This window comes from Eucyclogobius newberryi, unplaced genomic scaffold (genome assembly GCF_026437365.1).
Source record: "Eucyclogobius newberryi isolate DKJ021-1_F unplaced genomic scaffold, fEucNew1.0.hap1 SCAF_8, whole genome shotgun sequence".
Lineage (NCBI taxonomy): Eukaryota > Metazoa > Chordata > Actinopteri > Gobiiformes > Gobiidae > Eucyclogobius > Eucyclogobius newberryi.
The window spans coordinates 4,273,745-4,293,252 of NW_027316500.1; the positions used below are offsets into that span (position 1 = coordinate 4,273,745).

The following is a 19,508-nucleotide window of genomic DNA, read 5'->3' on the forward strand; positions in this document are numbered from 1 at the left end:
TGTATTTGTGTCTTTATGTATGTCACAAAGTAACTGACCTCATTGGTTTACAATAAATCCACACACTCCACATAAGACAAACCATCACATCCAGTTCCTGCTCACAAGAGAAACACAAATAAAACCAACTGTACAACATAAATGTAAACACGTTTTTCAATCAGTGGAAGACAAAAAATAAGCACATTCAAAGTGGCTGAATAAAGGGATTTCCTGTGTATCTAGTGTTCTCTTCAGACGCATGAGCAGCACAGAAATCACAGGTGGAAGACGGGCTTTAAAGGTGCACTGTGCCGTAAATAATGCCATCGACTTTATGTATCTACAGCAGTCGTGAAGGGACAAAAAGCTCTACAATTTGAAAAGAAAAACGAAACAAAAACCATTAATGCCCATAAGAAAAAAAACAAAAGTCTAGTTTTCTACTGACTTCTAAATTCGGTCCAAGCCGTGTCGGAGGGCCACAGACTGGTCCTCAATGCGGGAATCTTTTATTTGAGCTTTTAAAGTGCCACCACACTTCAATTTAGTCTAAAAAAGAAAAAACGACAAAATAATAGTACTTTCATTATGTTACTATGTGTTCTTTTTACATTTTCTGATAAAGCTCACACTGTTCAGGAAAGGTCACATTTTGTCCAGTTGATATGATTTTCTTTCTATTTTTTTAATCAATACTTTGTGAAATGAGTCTCTAGTTTCGATGATAGTTTTTGACAACTCTAATTTGGACATCCCTGGTTCAGAAGAATATTTCAAAGTGCTTCTCTGCACAACTAAAACAACAAAAACTCAAACTAAAAAGGTTGGTTGGTTGTTTTTTTGTCAGTTAGTCTTTTTTACACAGTGCACCTTTAAATGTTTGACAAAAACAGTGTATTGACTCGTGCCGTGCTGCGAACATGGAAGTAAACAGCACATTTCAACATGATCTGGGAGTGAGTCGTCAGGCACATGCATCCACTGTGCCACTTGTGCTTATTTACCACCAAACTGAACTCCTTCACAGAGAGACAAGCGGAAAACAAAACGAGAAGGCTGCATAATAGCATTGAGTGTGTGTGTCTGTGTGTGTGCGCGTGTCTGTGTGTGTGTCTGTGTGTGTGTTTCATGCAGTCGTCGCCGTGCAAAACCCTTTGAAAAACATTTACACAGCATAAAACATTTGGCTTTCGCGAACGGATACGGCGATTTTTCAGTCGACAGGAGATGAGATGATTTCGGCTCAGATCAGGTAGACTTGAAATCCACCTTACATTGGACTTACATGATTATGCAAATACTTGTTTTAGATATATTATTTGTTGTGGTATTCAACAGTTTTATTCCAAGTTGCTTAAAAACATAATTATGAAATTATATAATAACGATGATAATGACATTTCTAACCATTTGATATTTTTTGGACTATAGAAAATAAAATGTATGGCAAAAAGGCACAGCTACAAATAAGATGGAATATTGATATATTTTGTAAACAGTATAATTTAATATTTTTGAGATGTTGGTTGAGGAGTGTAAAATGGGTTCAAATCAGTTTAAAGGAGCATTGTGTCACTTTTCTGCTACCTGTCTAAACAAGGAAACGCCTCTGCTTTACCTAGAAGGTTCCTCAGAATGGCATTAAACACATGTATTTCCACTGTGACACGTAGGTCAGATCTACATACAGTAAGAATGCAGGTTTTTCAAGGTATTATTTTAGTATTAAAAATCTCAATTAAAAGTCAAATCTGTTGTTAGCTCATGGTGGTGAACGATTAGGACGCTCAAAGTGAGGAATTGGAATGAACTTGTTTTTTCCCATGACAGTAAAAATCACGTACAGCACATTTAAGGATTAGGGTGCAACTTTTACGGTCTTAAACATGTGAAAAACTGAACTATCTCATTTAAAACTCTCTTAATTATTCACAGTGATGACTACCTTTATCAAAGGATTTTTCACAACTTTCAGAGGCCAGTGTGGAGCTTTGCATTCATGTTACTGCTAACAGCAACTAGCATGCAAACAGCACGCCGTGGTTTCCAGGCGATAAAACCTATAATGATGCAGACAATACACCGCAGTCTCTTTTTGACACCAAGAGCTGCTTTTACAACAAATGTTTATACAGTGCATCCTTGGGTTTATATTAAATTACCAACCAATGTCGTAAAGATCAAATATTATGCATTATTTGTATTGTTATTATCCTTTAAACATGCTTAAAACTACCTCTGCTTTGGCAACTCATGTTTTGGAACATTACATAAATGTATTTAATGAAGTGATGAGGGCTGTTTGTAGCCAGGCATTTCCCACGTAATTGAGTTAGTGCTCCATCTACTGGCAGCAGAGGGCATTACAAAAGGGAGCTAAAGAAAACTAGCTTTCCAGACTTCTAAGCATGCAGTTTTAATGGACGTAAATTATCGGCCAAAATGCTTCTGGTAATGTCTGTCCGGTGATGATTTATGTGCTTAAAAACAGCACAGAAGATCTCAGAGGGAAAAGACCTTGTAAACAGACGAATACAGCTAGTTAATATCAGTTAAAAAGTACATTTTGCATAATATGTGTCCTTTAAAACCTTGTCACTTTTACCTTTAAAGTTCAAAGGATACAATTATGAAATATCTGATTTCATAGCAACTTGTTTACACCAACATAACGTATGCAAATATCTTGCCCTTTCCACCGCTCCTTCATGCATCCTGAGCTTGTTGCGTTCCGGACCCTTCTTGGCTCCGATCTGTGAAATAGTACAACAGCGTCTCTTCGTCCTTAAAGCCGAACTGTCCCGTCGCATGCTCGATCACTCCTCCCTGCTGCAACCATCCTCCGTAGAGCTGGGCGTCTCCTCTCCCCGTGCACAGGCCCCGCTCCACCAGCCACTCCACCAGGTCGCTGCCCCGGAACACGCTGCCAGGCTGGGGGTGACTCTGGGGGCGAGTCTGGGGGTGAGTCTGGGGGTGGGTTTGGGGTGTGTCCGTGTCCTCTGGAGCGCTCACAAACCTGTCATTATCAGAGGAAGGATTCACCAGTCGAAGCGGCGGTCACACTCTCTCCAGAGCCACTAGAGGGCAACAGCGCAGGAGAGGAGGGAGGGAGGGAGGGAGGGAGAGAAGGAAGAGCCCAGCCAGAAGAAGCAGAGAGTTACTCAAAAGCGTGAAACCGTGCGCAGGTTAGAAACTATTGTATTGCGACCAAGTATAAATACATTTCCAATTGATGAACCTTTATTTGACCTTTACTTGACCTTTAAACTCTGGACTTTGAAAACTGTTGATTATTGGTTGTTATAAAGGCTTTAGAATTATTATAATTAAGATCTGATGTCAGTTAATCATTAAAAATGTGTTTTGGTCAACTTCATTTTCAACATTCTGACAGAGCATTTAAAGGGTCTATACTTCATCATGAATGTACAAGATATTGCAGTTTGACTGTTTTCTTGTTTTTGTTGTGCTTTTTTATGTTTTACAAGGCAATGTTATCATTATACCTATATGACAAAAGTGGTTTTACTCAAAACTGTTATGAATTCATATCGTAAATTATGCACGTGATTATCTCACAAAAATGTGATGTATTAAAATATACATTGTTTAAAAATGAGTCAAATTGAATCTTGAAATCATCTCACAACCCCCACTTTGGGAACCACTGCTCCATATGCTATGTTGTGTATTTGAGAGCTAATGCTAAATGAGAGCTTTATTGCCAAATGTATTTATAAAGAGTTGACCGCAATACACTTCTACAAGAACCAAAGTATAACAGGCCAACCAGAGCAGAGCTGTGCACTACAGGCTGCACCGCACACATGCTGCAAACAAAGAGGTTTAGTAAAGGAGTACTGTGTGTGCGCATTGTGTGCGTGTGTGTACCTGTGCGTGTGTGTTGTGCGCGTGTGTGTTGTGCGTGTTTGTGTGTGTGTATGTGTTGTGCGTGGTTGTGTGTGTGCGTGTGTGTGTGTGTGTATGTGTTGTGCGTGCTCGCGTGTGGGTGTGTGTGTTGTGTGTATGTGTTGTGCGTGTGTGTATGTGTTGTGCGTGGGTGTGTGTGTGTTGTGCGTGGGTGTGTGTGTGTTGTGTGTGTGTATGTGTTGTGCGTGGGTGTGTGTTGTGCGTGTGTGTGTGTGTGCGCGCGTCCGTGTGTGTGTGTTGTGCGTGTGCGTGTGCGTGTGTATGTGTTGTGCGTGTGCGTGTGTATGTGTTGTGCGTGTGCGTGTGTATGTGTTGTGCGTGTGTGCGTGGGTGTGTACCTGCGCGTGTGCACTAGGTCCTGCACACACTGCTCTTTATGGTAGCGCACAAACTGAGTGCATGTGAGCCGCACCTCTTCCGAGACACCAGCAGAGGACAGGTCAGAGCTGTCCTGACCATGCCATAGGGCCAGCATCCTGGAAGAAACAACACATACTGTAACAGGGAGTTATGGGGAAGCAGTTTACAGCACACACAACAGTGAGTGGTTATAGTGACGAGTAAAACACAGATACGACGATAAAACACAGTTATTTCAAATAAGATGGATGTACTCAGTAATACACGTTATGATTGTACTGTACATGCTTTCTTTGAGTTACAAAGACGATTGGCACGTTTTGAATGGCCCTGGCCCTTCAGGTTCACTTTTGTACAATTCTCTTTTCTTATGATTTCGCTTTTATTTCCTATGTGACTTATACATTTAATCATAAGGGCTGATCTCAACAATTCACAAAAAAGTTCAGAGTTTGTGGTGCTGTGAGACGTGGCTGAAGTTGGAGTAAACAAGAAACTACGACAAGTACGTGTATAGCATCAGCTTTTTCCTGCATTTATTTTCACTTCTACACCACATGTTAACACATCATTGAGTTTGGATCATGATGCAATATGCACTAGAAATATAATATTTTGGGTCTTCACACACATTCTGGAAATAATAGTTTATCTTAACTTAAGTCAGTGTAGAGACTTTCAGACTGTCCCAATCCACTTCAAAGTGAACGTCTTGTTGTAGCCACAATAGGTTTATTTATAGGTTATAGGTTAAAAGATTGACCAACTATGTTTAAACCTAATGAAGCTAAATGAATATGTACAATGATGATAATTAACATTGCACCTCTTTTTGAATGGAAGAATGATGAGGTGTCTGTCCAGGCCAAAGATTCCAAATGACAGAAAACCCTGAAACACAAATAGCAATAACTATATGATGTTTCTCAGACATACAGTAGAAACAGTAGAACAGTAGATGTAAAGAGTACTGATACCTGTCCATAGTTGGCCACAGCACAGAAGAACTGCAGCTCCAGGTACAGTCGGCCGGGGTCTTGGTTCAAAAGCCACCACATGCAGCTCGACAGGTTCTGCACACACATTTAACATGACATCTATTTTCTATTCATGATATTTCCACCTGGAGAGAGGCCCCAGGTGGTGGTACCGAAGAGGAGCTGGAGAGCTCTGAGGAGGCTGGTGGACTTTGGGTTGTAGCTGAAGGAAGGACCAGTTAAAACATTTTACACACCTCCCCGCCTGCTGCATCAGACTTGTGAAAAGCTACGAAAATTAAACCTTTTTTTTTCCATTTTAAAAACTAGCTGCAGTAAAAGTACCCAGTGTATCAAATGTCCCGTCTGAGGTTTGAACCTGTGAGCTGCTGATCAGAGGCAGACACTCTACTCCTGGCACAGCTCACAGGAGGAGGCATGACATCAGAAGAGTCACATGTGGTATGGGTGGATCCTTCATTATCGTACAGGGAAGAACACGGACACACCCTTCAATGGGAGTTAGGCTCATGAAGAAGAGTGGTAGAGAGACTATGATCACATGAGAGGTGAAGTGGTTCTTACTGCTAACAGACTGACGCTGAGCAGCAGACACAGCAGCACATGTCTGACCGTCTGCTTTTCATCTGGGGGAGGACCGGGAGGAGGTAGGTTCAGGGGCTGCTCCGACAGAGGCGCTCCGTCCGACTGGGCTCCATCGTGGCCTGAAGAGGGAAAGAGAGAACTGTAGCACGATGACAGTATTTAAACTTGGTTGGAGAGTATATGCCTATCCACTGCGCCACTACAGCCATGTTGACCAGCATAAAATGAAAGGACTTGCTGTGTAACGCTTAGTTACTTGGTCAGTTACGGTTACACATATTCAGCGTTGTTTCTAGTTTTGTAGGGGCACTATGTAAAATGATGAGCCCAGTTCTTGATAGTTGGCTCAGTCTATATCATACATTTATTTTTGACAGCTTTTGTTTTCTGCTGCCAAAAGTACATTATATATCCATCTACTGTTTCCAGTGCAGGGGTTTTATGTCCCAGCTTTCTGAATTCTAAAATAATTAAAAACACCACAAAAACAATGAATAATTAACCAATTACCCAGGTTGTTGATATGTTCTGTTGGAGTGCTGGTGATCATATCAGGTATGGACTGATGTGAAGAGCCATTATGCATGTCTGAAAGTAAACAAAACAAATCAACATTTATTTTAGCATTTACTGTTATTGATTATTTTTAAAGTTTAAAGTTCTCTTGTTCTACATGTTTGCTAAATTTACCTTTCATAATTACATTTAATTTGTTTTCTGCATGTACCCTTCAAATAGAGAAGCAGGCAGAAATCAGGCATGATTTGTTCAGCCAATCAGACTCTTTCTTCTTGGGTTAATTTAGTGCCGATGTGTGGAATGGCGTACATTCCAACGCCCACTTCAGGACACACTTCAGGCAGACTGTTCACATTGAGACTTAAATAATTGGCCCCAGAATTGTTCCCTGGGGAATGCTTCATTTCACATGGGGCAGATTTTAGATGATCAATGACTACATGTTTAGAGTTTGTCGGTGTAATCCCTCATTCGTCCAGGCGTGTTCCATAGTAGAAAAAGCTTCAGTTGTAGTCATCTGGACTCAGTTTGAAAAAATAGACGTTTCGACTCTCATCCAAGAGTCATTGTCAATAACAGAATTTAGGTCGAGAACTCCGATATTAATACTGTTCTGTGGTAAGACCCGCCCATTGGGAGGAGCCTTCCTGAAGTAGAAAGAGTTGTTTGTTTCAACAGAAACTCCCCCTTGTATCTACCGAGCTAGCCTATTCAGAATCTTAATGGGCTATTAGAAACCTCTTTGTCTTTGTGAGACCCTGGCTCAACCACCCTGAGTACCTGATTAGCATCTGAATGTCCATTACCTTTCCAGGGGTTCAGTATCCCATTATAAATAACAGGAAGATGAAACCTAAGCCCTCCATTTCTGTTTAAAGAAGGTCTTTCTTTTTTAACAAAAATAGCTTCCTTGACTCCTCTTTCAAACCATCTTTTCTCCCTGCTTAAAACCTTCACCTCACCGTCTTCAAACGAGTGATTAGAGGCTTCAAGATGGAGATGCACGGCACTCTGAGGTCCTGAACTTGTATTTCTTCTGTGCTGATAGAGCCTCTTGTGTAGAGGCTGTTTTGTCTCACCTATGTAACGTTCTTTACAGCTTTCTTCACTGCATTGGATCGAATAAACTACATTGCTCTGTTTTTGAGTCGGCAACTTGTCCTTTGGGTGAACCAGTTTTTGTCTTAAAGTGTTTCCTGGTTTAAAATAAACAGGGACTTCGTGTTGTCTAAAAATTCTCTGCAGTTTTTCCGACAGGCCAGACACATAAGGGATAGAAACACCCTTCCTTCTCTGTTCAGTTTCCCTTTTGTCCTGCTTCTTGGTTCTCTTCACTCTGTTGAGAGCCCAAGCGGGGTAACCACAGGCTGAGAGGGCATTACGGACATGTTTTTCCTCTTTCTTCTTGCCCTCTGAGCTGGTGGGCACACCTTGAGCTCTGTGTTGTAAGGTTCTGATCACCCCCAGCTTGTGCTGTAGTGGGTGGTTGGAACCAAAGAGCAGATACTGGTCCGTGTGTGTAGGTTTCCTATATACTTCTATTTGGAGTTTCCCGTCCTCTCCTCTGATCGTGGAACAATCAAGAAAGGCCAAGCGATTCTCCTTAGCGTCTTCTCTTGTAAACCTAATATGTGGGTCCACAGCATTGATGTGATCAGAGAAGGTTTCCAGCTCTTGTTTCTTGATTGTTACAAAAGTATCATCGACATAGCGGAGCCACAGTTTTGGAGCTATGCCTGAGAATGAGGACAGTGCCTTCTTCTCAAAGTGCTCCATGTACAGGTTGGCCACTATGGGAGAGACGGGCGAGCCCATGGCACAGCCATGAATCTGTCTGTAAAATTGTCCCCGGAATTGAAAGTAAGTGGTGTTCAGACAGATGTCCAACAGTTTACATATGTGTTCAGGTGTCAGTTTGGTCCTTTCCTGTAGGGTGGTGTCTTCCTGCAGTCTGATCCTCACTGCTGCTACTGCATCAGTGGTTGGGATGCAGGTGAACAGGGACACCACATCATATGAAACCATGAGGTCATCTGGGTCCAGTTGGAGATGTTTCACTTTATCCACAAAGTTGTGCCTGCAGATCAAATCACCGGTCAGAGGACACAGAGCAGAGAAGATTTGGAGAAGGAGCCTTATGCAGATGCTCAGTGAAAGGATCCAGGAAAACAACGTCAGAATTGATAAATTGAAAAGCCAGAACAGGAACTTTACAGGAGAAATTAACCAGCATACTCCCTGAAGAAGCTATCAAAAGAGTGCTGGATTTTACACAGACAACACAAGAAGCACAGCACAGGAAGAGCAAAGAACGCCAAATCAAGAAGTTCAACATTCTTTTGAACAAAAATAATGCAGGTGAGGTCGAGCTAGACATTAGGACTGAGACAGACAAATTAGCGACCAGCAAAAACAATTGGATTAAGAACCTATCAGATCGTGTTCTGACACAGGCAGAAAAGGAGGTGCTCTCTAAAGGGCTCAACTTTTCTGTCACCTCTAAACACATCCCTACAGAGGACTACATCACAGCCACTGAAACTGCAATTAGGAACAACAAAATGACTGAATCGGAGGCTACAGACCTGAGGTTACGTGTCACAGCGACCCTGAAGAGTGCCAAACCACCGCCTTCAAATATCACAGCTGAAGAGAGGAAAGCACTTTCAGCACTGGAAAAAGATCATAGCATCAACATCCTCCCAGCAGACAAGGGACGTTGCACTGTGATTCTCAACGCAGCTGATTACGAAGCCAAAGTCCACACCCTCCTCGAGGACACGACCACATACGAGCGCTTGAAAAGAGATCCGACCAGTGGCTACAAGAAGAAAGTGATAGACTGTTTACAAAGGCTGGAAAAAGAGGAAGCGATAGACCGGCCTCTGTACTACAGACTGTATCCTGGTGAAGCCATGCCTTGCATTTATGGCCTTCCAAAAATACACAAAAAGGAGGTTCCGCTCAGACCCATAGTGTGCAGCACAGATTCCATCACCTACAATGTGGCCAAGCATTTAACAACTATATTGGCTCCGCTTGTGGGGAATTCGGAACATCATGTGGAAAACACGCACAACTTTGTGGATAAAGTGAAACATCTCCAACTGGACCCAGATGACCTCATGGTTTCATATGATGTTGTGTCCCTGTTCACCTGCATCCCGACCACTGATGCAGTAGCAGCAGTGAGGATCAGACTGCAGGAAGACACCACCCTACAGGAAAGGACCAAACTGACACCTGAACACATATGTAAACTGTTGGACATCTGTCTGAACACCACTTACTTTCAATTCCGGGGACAATTTTACAGACAGATTCATGGCTGTGCCATGGGCTCGCCCGTCTCTCCCATAGTGGCCAACCTGTACATGGAGCACTTTGAGAAGAAGGCACTGTCCTCATTCTCAGGCATAGCTCCAAAACTGTGGCTCCGCTATGTCGATGATACTTTTGTAACAATTAAGAAACAAGAGCTGGAAACCTTCTCTGATCACATCAATGATGTGGACCCACATATCAGGTTTACAAGAGAGGACGCTAAGGAGAATCGCTTGGCCTTTCTTGATTGTTCCACGATCAGAGGAGAGGACGGGAAACTCCAAATAGAAGTATATAGGAAACCTACACACACGGACCAGTATCTGCTCTTTGGTTCCAACCACCCACTACAGCACAAGCTGGGGGTGATCAGAACCTTACAACACAGAGCTCAAGGTGTGCCCACCAGCTCAGAGGGCAAGAAGAAAGAGGAAAAACATGTCCGAAATGCCCTCTCAGCCTGTGGTTACCCCGCTTGGGCTCTCAACAGAGTGAAGAGAACCAAGAAGCAGGACAAAAGGGAAACTGAACAGAGAAGGAAGGGTGTTTCTATCCCTTATGTGTCTGGCCTGTCGGAAAAACTGCAGAGAATTTTTAGACAACACGAAGTCCCTGTTTATTTTAAACCAGGAAACACTTTAAGACAAAAACTGGTTCACCCAAAGGACAAGTTGCCGACTCAAAAACAGAGCAATGTAGTTTATTCGATCCAATGCAGTGAAGAAAGTTGTAAAGAACGTTACATAGGTGAGACGAAACAGCCTCTACACAAGAGGCTCTATCAGCACAGAAGAAATACTAGTTCAGGACCTCAGAGTGCCGTGCATCTCCATCTTGAAGCCTCTAATCACTCGTTTGAAGACGGTGAAGTGAAGGTTTTAAGCAGGGAGAAAAGATGGTTTGAAAGAGGAGTCAAGGAAGCTATTTTTGTTAAAAAAGAAAGACCTTCTTTAAACAGAAATGGAGGGCTTAGGTTTCATCTTCCTGTTATTTATAATGGGATACTGAACCCCTGGAAAGGTAATGGACATTCAGATGCTAATCAGGTACTCAGGGTGGTTGAGCCAGGGTCTCACAAAGACAAAGAGGTTTCTAATAGCCCATTAAGATTCTGAATAGGCTAGCTCGGTAGATACAAGGGGGAGTTTATGTTGAAACAAACAACTCTTTCTACTTCAGGAAGGCTCCTCCCAATGGGCGGGTCTTACCACAGAACAGTATTAATATCGGAGTTCTCGACCTAAATTCTGTTATTGACAATGACTCTTGGATGAGAGTCGAAACGTCTATTTTATAGAGTCCAGATGACTACAACTGAAGCTTTTTCTACTATTCTACATGTTTAGAGTTAAGTTAAGAGTGCCTGCCTTGAAAAATGAAAAGATCATAATAAAAATGAAAAGATCATAATACATAAAATAACTAAACACATAAAACATGGCTTTCAGTTTCTACAGTTAGATAGCTAATATTGTATTTGCCCATTTACTTAATTGACAAGTACACCTTGATATCAGAAACCCAGCAGTGGCGCACCTGAGTTAATGCTGAAGGCGGAGGGTGAGGTGACAAGCAGGGGGGGCAGTTGTTGTTCTTGCTCCTCCACACCACCAGGGGGCTGCAGGTCGTCTGTGAGGCCTGTGACTGTAGCTCTACTCAAGGCTTCGTACCCCCTCTGCTCCCGGCTGCCCTGGCTCAGACCCATGAGAGAGAGCGCCCCCAGCACCAGACTGACAGCAAGTACCACTGCACTACAGATGATCTACAAAAGAACAACAGTTCAGGCATGTTATGGGATTACATGGCTCTTCTCTACGCAACGGGTTTAAAAATTAAGGTGTTGGTCACGTATACATTTTATATCCAAGTCAAACTGTTCAAATTCTGGTTGTAAATTGCTTTCTAGGCACAACAGAAAAAACAATATAGTAATTTGCTCCATTTCCGAGTAGCCATAAAAGAATACACGTACTTACACACATTTAAGTCTTATGCATGATGTGTATTGTTAACATGCTCTTGAGGACCTTTACATTGCCATTGCAATTATTATTAGCTTAAAATATTGTATACACACATAACTTTATACCAGTAAGGCGTTCCCTCATCAGGATTGGTGTTAGCACTCCATGTACTGGCAGCAGGGGGAAATACCATGGCAAAAATAAATGAAAGCTAGCTTGCCCCGTTATGCTAATATAAGCAAGCAGTTGTAATGAACGTGATTTGAGGCAGAAATGCGCTTGCGAGTCAAGTAAGAAATTATGGACTTAAAACTGTGAAATGTTAATATATTTGTGAGACTTGAGGACCTCGAAAACAAGATGAATGAAACTAGCATTAATGAAGCAAAATAAAAATCCTGGAATGTTTTTGATGAGGGAACAATATTATAGTAAATTGTATATGTGTCCTGTCACCTTTTGAATAGATGAGACATTGAGATTTTAAGGATTGTCCTCTCAGCTCATCTCAATCTAAGATGCATTTCAATGATACTGCTAATACTTGATACTACTATATATTTGTGTTGTATGTGGTATTGATATAACAATGAACATATATGAATGGTCTAAAATACTATAGGACCCCCTCAAAAAAGAGATGGGTCAATCCTTGAATAAATAAATACAAAATAATAATAAAAATGTGTTTAATCTACCCACAGCACAGTACATTTGAGTTTAAGAGTTTATAAATACAACTAACCTGAGCTTTGCCATAGAAGAAGGCAGAGTCTATGGAATCTGTCCTTTCTCCAACCAGCAGAAGACATCCCACCATCAAGAAGGGTACACTGCCAAACAAACACGTCCATCACGTTTGTATTTTCATAGAGATTTGGAGTACAGTGATTATAGTTGATTTACCCCCAGCCGAGGACCATGAAGACCCCTGGTCTGAGCCTCAGAAGATCATCTCTGCTTGTGAGAGCCAGGCACAGAGGGATCAGGCCTGAAACCATATTGTCCCATATGTTAGAGATGAATGGAATTGCAAAGAATCACATTATAATCCAGCTAGTCATCTTTCTATTGCTTTGATCATCTTGGGGCTTTTTAATCAGGAGGTCAACAGCCCTTCTTCTGACAGTAAAAGTATGTGGTTTGGTGTAGAATTCAAGCATTTTATTTATTTTATTTATTAACATTTAGAAGATGTCTCGATCTCAGTGGGTAAGAAACCATTGAGATTGATACCTCTTTTTCAAGGGTGACCTAGGTGACGAGAGGACATGCTGTACCCAATTTTTAACCATGCAATAAAATCAAATTGCTTAAGAAACTTGATCAAAATCAACGTCAAAATGTATTACTCACTTACTTATAAGCACTTTTCAAAACATTCAGAGGCCAGACAGGTTACAGTCATGTGTAAGCTCAAACATTAGCGTGCTAACAACCCGTTTCAACATACAAAATAGCTGTGTCCCGTGTAACTGTGTCCCGTGTAACTGTGTCCCGTGTAACTGTGTCCCGTGTAACTGTGTCCCGTGTAACTGTGTCCCGTGTCGCCGTGTCCCCTGTAGCTGTGTGCTGTGTAACTGTGTCCCGTGTAACGGTGTCCCCTGTAGCTCTGTGCTGTGTAACTGTTTCCCGTGTAACTGTGTCCCGTGTAGCTGTGTCCCGTGTAGCTGTGTCCCGTGTAGCTGTGTCCCGTGTAGCTGTGTCCCGTGTCCCGTGTAGCTGTGTGCTGTGTAACTGTGTCCCGTGTAACGGTGTCCCGTGTAACGGTGTCCCCTGTAGCTCTGTGCTGTGTAACTGTGTCCCGTGTAGCTGTGTCCCGTGTAGCTGTGTCCCGTGTAGCTGTGTCCCCTGTAGCTGTGTCCCCTGTAGCTGTGTCCCCTGTAGCTGTGTCCCCTGTAGCTGTGTCCCCTGTAGCTGTGTCCCCTGTAGCTGTGTCCCCTGTAGCTGTGTCCCGTGTAGCTGTGTCCCGTGTAGCTGTGCCCCGTGTAGCTGTGCCCCGTGTAGCTGTGTCCCGTGTAGCTGTGTCCCGTGTAGCTGTGTCCCGTGTAGCTGTGTCCCGTGTAGCTGTGTCCCGTGTAGCTGTGTCCCGTGTAGCCGTGTCCCGTGTAGCCGTGTCCCATGTAACTGTACCAGCTCACCAGTCCAAATGTAAGTGCTGTACAGGGAGCCGTACAGCAGAGTGAAGGTGATGACTTTGCCCACCAGGTTATCCTCCTGGACCACAAGGAAGTTCCACAGGATCATACTGACGCAGACCAGGAACTGTGGGCAGAAGAGGAGTTACAACAGTGAGAACCCGTTTCCTTCACAGCCTTTGACCTTTACAGTTTTCATGGTTTTGTATTTATCATTGTTCGCAGACACAGTATTTAAAGCGGAAGCGCGTTGAACCAGGACATTTCTGCTCATCGTTCCTACCTCCTGTCACCGCTCTGTCACTGCGTGTAACAGTCTGCTACATTTGGCTCTCAGCCAATCAACGTACTCTCCTTCTTCTTGCTAATTCAATTATGTAGAAGTAGCAAACCACAACTCCTCCTCACTCAGACATCTGTCTCTCCGTCTCTGGTTGAAATACATAAAACTACAGAAGCACAACTGCTGACGTCAGAACAGACAGAACAGCACTTGTAGCTTAGTATAATGTGTGACCTGCCTGCCCAACATGCTGTGGAGACACACATTCAGCTGTTTAACAGTAATGTGTCTATTAGCTAGAACAGTTTCAAAAGAAGGTGAAATTTCCCAGATGAAGGTCAAGTGAGGCCTAAAAATGCATTTTTATTGAATGATGAAAGAAAGTGTGAGTGCCTCAGCCATTTTTTGCTTTACAATAATTCTGATCCAAAATCTGAATAGCACCAGGATGAAACATGCAAATCACTAGTTTTAACCAGGTATCTGCATGCTGCTTTAAAAAATTGAGATGTTGAAACTTTGCTCTGAAAGTGATTTTATTATTTCGGTATTTGCTCTCTGGTCGCGTTCTGTGTTTTATATTATTTTCAATCCAAATGGCATCGCTGCTGTGGAGCTGGCCTGACCTCAATAGACATTAGCAACCCAAGCCGTATTAGTGAAATTGTTAGACCTGTAAACAAGGACAGGGCAAGGTTCAGTTATAACTCCTGCCTTTGAGCTCAAGAGAGTATAAATGCTGCTGCTCAAACTCCTTCCATCAGATTGAACGTTACTCTGGAATAGAAGTTGTCCAGCCGACTAATTTTGAAACATGTTCTTCTGCTACAAAAGGCTACTGTTTATTCCCTTAGTACCAGAGTTAGGGCGTACTTGGCATAAAATATCCATCCTGGAACTGGAGTACAGACTTCTTGACCACATATCAAACGTCGAGGCGAAGCACAAACCTCAGTATTCTGTAACTGAACAACAATTTGATTTGACAACTATAATGACTGACCTGAGCCAGAAAGAGATTCAAGGCAAATACGTGAGGGAGTCTGTTGAACTTTCGGCTCAGGAGCATCACAGCTATGGTCCACACCTACAGACACAGGGTACATTTGAGTAAAAGCACAGGTTCTGCACGTATGAGGGGACGGCTGTAGCGGCCAGTTCTTCATCACCAGAGAGAGCAGGCAGACGACGCTGATGTTGAAGCTGACGTTCTGCAGCTCTGCAATGAGAGGGGCGGGGTCCATTAGAGGTATGGTGAGTAACCAGGCCGACACGTACATGATGGGAGCAGACAAGAACGTGCTGATCACCATTCCTGAGGTCACCTGGACACAAATATGTACAAATATACCAAAAATACTTTTACACATATCAGGGCAAAATGCATTAATAGAAAACCGCAATTGAAAAATGAATTGAATATTCATCAAACGTCCTTTGAATAAAGGAATAATAGAGGATTTTTGGCGCCAAATCTGAGTCTCATTTCCTCGTGGTGTGGACAGCTGAGTAGTTCTCCCACATCTCAATCATTCCCGGCGTCCTACTGCACACCTGCAGCCTCGTTCTGGCTCGTTCCCAGGATAGCAGCACGTTTCCCTGGCTGCGCATGCGTGGTTGATATGACTGTGTGTGTTCAGCGAATTCCTTCAGTGTACAGTACAAAAATGACCACAGAGAAAGACTGTGTTCGAGCTCAAAAGAGACAAATCTGCGGAGACGAGAGATGCGATGCGATCCGTCACGCTAATAAACAAAGGCACGTGTAGTAGCGGGGCTGTTGCAGCCTCTCAGAAAGAACAGGAGGGTGGGGAATGAGTGTGCGCATGCGCATTTTTAAAAATTTTACTAACTGTCGATTGAGTTCTCAAATTGGCGAAAATCCTCTATTATTCCTTCAACACATTTCAGCGCACAATGTTGTTAGGCGTAAAGCAGAATGCAGATTTTTACAGGGAAAATGTATTTTGTTTTTAATGCATTTTTAATTCCTTGCGTTGAAGGAGATTTGTATTTGTGTGAGTTTTTGAATATTTGCTTATTTTTCTTTTTAAGTTGTCTGGAGCCTTATTAATAAAAACATGTCTTTAAAATATTCATGTATTTTACGTTCCTAAACAATAACAAATGTTGCTGTCACAAAAATTTAATCTAAAGATAAGGTAAAGGAGACATTTTATACTTTTGCCAACATGTTTTCAATATAAACAGATGATTATTTTTGTGTTCATTATACACTGCAATATAAAAATAAAACTGCTCAATAATAGAAACAGGTTAATTACTTCCTGTTCAAAATTGCAAAACTGATAAGCCCCGCCTCTTCATTGTGACAGTTCACTGTAACGAGCAGCAGACTATCAGAAAAGTGACCACATGACATTTTAGACCCCTACGTGTATCAGTCTTAATGTTTTTAATAATTGCAACAAAGTACAGGGATGTGGGCGGGGATAGGGGGTAGGAGAAGTCAGGAATTGTCTGAGCACTCGAGCCTCAGTTGCAGGATAAAACAGGATTGCTCAAACATGAAAGAATAATCAAAATACAAGTTTGTGAAAACTAAAGGCGAGTTGTAACAAGAATTAAAACTCATATATCTCATATATATGTCTCCTTTAAAGTGTTGGAGAAAAATTTAATTTGACTTTGAAATTCCACAGCAAAAATGTTAACCCAAAGCAAAATGTCTTTGATAGATTGAGATTACATTATGTGGTTGTAGTTAAAGTGAATGTGAACTTATTCCACAAATGACAACAACTACTAGTTTACTGTTTGACATTACTGATTGAGGCTGCCATTGTATAATGCTGGTGTATATTATTCCATGTCCAGTATGTGTTCTATCAGAGGCAGAACTGACCACTTCCAGCTCCATGTTGTAGTGCGCTGCATAGATGGCCACACTGGGCGCTGTGGGGAAGACTCCGTACAGAAAGGCAAAGTTAGACAGACTGGTGTGGTTTGGACTACTGCTGTTCACTCCCACGTCCAGAATCTCCACCATGTCTTTACAAACCAGCGGCATCACCAGCCTGAACACACACACCAGATTTCACAGCCTAGTTAGAAGCCACTGAGAAGAAGACATTTTACAGTTTGTTAAATGTGCCATGTTACTCACAGTTTGGCTGTAATTAGAAGGATCAAAGCCACTCCAGTGTCTCGTGTCAGTTTTCTAAGTTGACCGACCTGAAGAGACAAGATAAAGATTTAACAACATAACATATTTATAATTGCGATATAGTTTTGCTACAGAAAATAACTCCTAAACCCTTTTCTAAATAATACAATAGTGTTTGAATTACATACATAACAATGCTTAAAGGCGCAATGGACGATTTTTCGGCGATTTGAGAACGCAGCGCACTCCCCCGTGTGGACTGATACAACACACACGTGCCTTTGTTTATTAGCGCGACGGAGCGCATCGCATCTCTCGTCTCCCGCAGATTTCCGTCTCTTATGAGTCAGCTCGAACTGTCTATCGCCGTCCTAATTTTGTCCCGTACACTGAGGGAACTATATTATGATAGATCAATGCGCTTAGACACGCGGAACCGTGCTGCTCTCGGGGGACGAGCCACACGCGGCTGCAGGTGAGCAGAAGGTGCCTTTTATGATTAATACGTGGCAGGAATAATCGGCAGTCCACGCCACGAGGGAATAAGACTCCCATCGTCCATTTAACCTTTCTAGGCTAAAAGCGTCTTTGTTTTTTTTTATTTTTTGCATTTGTGAAGCATTTTCTATGTTGTTTTTTTATCTGTTTTTATAGTCAGGGTTACATTTTGTATGAATGGTGCCATACATATAAATCTTGACTGTGCAAATCTTATATGTCAAAAACATTAACTACCAATGCAAAGAAAAGTACCCACAACAGATAATGACCCCTACAAAATAATATTTATAGAACAATGGTAATAATTGTGACAGGTCAACAATTCAGCCATATTCTCTTTCATATTAAGTAAATATAATAAGTAGTAAATTGGTGTTGGTACTAAAACAATCAATCAATACTTAAACCAAAATGTTGATACTAAATAAAACCACACTTCTTATTGCACTGTAAGTACGGTACAAAAGCCAGAATAATCTGACTAGCATAATCAGATGACCCATTGATTAGATCCGATTTTTTTGTGTGTGTGTTTACAGCACAAGAGAAAACTGATCAAAAACATGTGACATTCATTTCTGGATTTTATTTACTGCAAATGTGTGAACAATCATAAAGAAATCAGATTACTCACACATCAGATTATTCATTTTTCAATTCACCTCTAATTTTGCAGTAGTTGCTATAGAGATATGCAAATTAGAATATGGAGTGCATCATCTATTATTTAAAACTTAAAACTGACCTCAAAAAGAGGCAGAAAATCATGCAGTGGTAGTGCAATCTTCCAAACAAGAGAATAAAGTCATATTTCCGCTCTTTTGCGATTGACTTTATGGTCCATACATTTTCTGTGTGATACTTGGACCTCTCGTCTATCAAATGCCATCTTCATCTCCATTTCCACACAAGGCAAACTGACCATAGAGAGGCCGAGGTAAAACAAGGCAGCTCCTCCGAAAGAATTAGCCAGGCCGTCGATGAACTCTGAGAGCACGGCTGGAATCTGCTGCCCCAGGGCAAAGTGGGACACGATTCCTACCATCACCATGAACACTATGGGATTCTTCAAAACCTGAGCACAAACAGCAACAGCGTTATGGAAATGGAAAGACACTGCGGGGGCCTTCATACTGTAACTCTAAGGTTCACAGTTTTGAAAGAAAAGAAACGGAAAAAAAGTGCTGAACCGGATTTTTACCGCCTCAAAAGCAGTTAGAACAACGGCTAGCATGTAACAGCGCAGCGAGGATAAAACACTTGCAGACAGCACACAGTGGTCTAGTTTTGACCAAAAGAGATGCTTTTACAACATATCTACCGGGGTAAAACAGACTTTACTTTATTACATGAGAAAATTGGGTACAGACCCTTTAAAGGAAACATAAAACAAAGCTAATGACTGCATTTTTACACATTTTATTATTTGATGGGGCAGTAGGGGGTGAAGAGCAGGGAGCGGGAAGGGCATTTAGCCAATTGTTTAAGTTGGGAATCAATCACACAACACTTGGCATATGTGCTTCTGCTTAAACCACTCGACTACCGGGCAACAAATTAATCTGTCAGATAAAAGACATAGGCTTAATTTTGTTTCTTCTTATGATATTTTGAAATCTAATCGTGAGATAACCAGGGCTGTATTCGACAAAGGACAGAATCAGCCAATCGATTAGTTGGGGCGTGGCAAGACCCCTCTAAAATTTGAAGTATCTTTATGTATCTGACCCAAACTGCCCTCACAACACAACAATTTATACAGAATAGCACAAGGGAACTGGGTATTATATGCAAAAA

At 41.9% G+C, this 19,508-nt stretch overlaps 1 protein-coding gene across 3 annotated transcripts in view; it reads right to left on the minus strand.

Moving 5' to 3' along the window:
• gpr155b (G protein-coupled receptor 155b) overlaps positions 1-19,508 on the minus strand; it is a 29,071-nt gene continuing 9,563 nt past the window's right edge. The window contains exons 6-20 of one of the 3 annotated variants that reach the window (XM_072436479.1): positions 18,634-18,786; positions 17,211-17,278; positions 16,950-17,121; positions 15,253-15,408; positions 15,087-15,170; positions 13,804-13,927; positions 12,569-12,653; positions 12,408-12,495; positions 11,235-11,460; positions 6,366-6,443; positions 5,835-5,962; positions 5,250-5,345; positions 5,099-5,163; positions 4,251-4,388; positions 1-2,998 (exon numbers count right to left, since the gene is read on the minus strand). In XM_072436479.1, the coding sequence (XP_072292580.1) occupies positions 2,689-2,998; positions 4,251-4,388; positions 5,099-5,163; positions 5,250-5,345; positions 5,835-5,962; positions 6,366-6,443; positions 11,235-11,460; positions 12,408-12,495; positions 12,569-12,653; positions 13,804-13,927; positions 15,087-15,170; positions 15,253-15,408; positions 16,950-17,121; positions 17,211-17,278; positions 18,634-18,786 (1,971 nt within the window). In that variant the 3' untranslated portion in view covers positions 1-2,688. Of the gene's footprint in view, positions 3,060-4,250; positions 4,389-5,098; positions 5,164-5,249; positions 5,346-5,834; positions 5,975-6,365; positions 6,444-11,234; positions 11,461-12,407; positions 12,496-12,568; positions 12,654-13,803; positions 13,928-15,086; positions 15,171-15,252; positions 15,409-16,949; positions 17,122-17,210; positions 17,279-18,633; positions 18,787-19,508 lie in introns of all 3 variants that reach the window. The other 2 variants (XM_072436478.1, XM_072436480.1) reach the window with 2 other exon arrangements.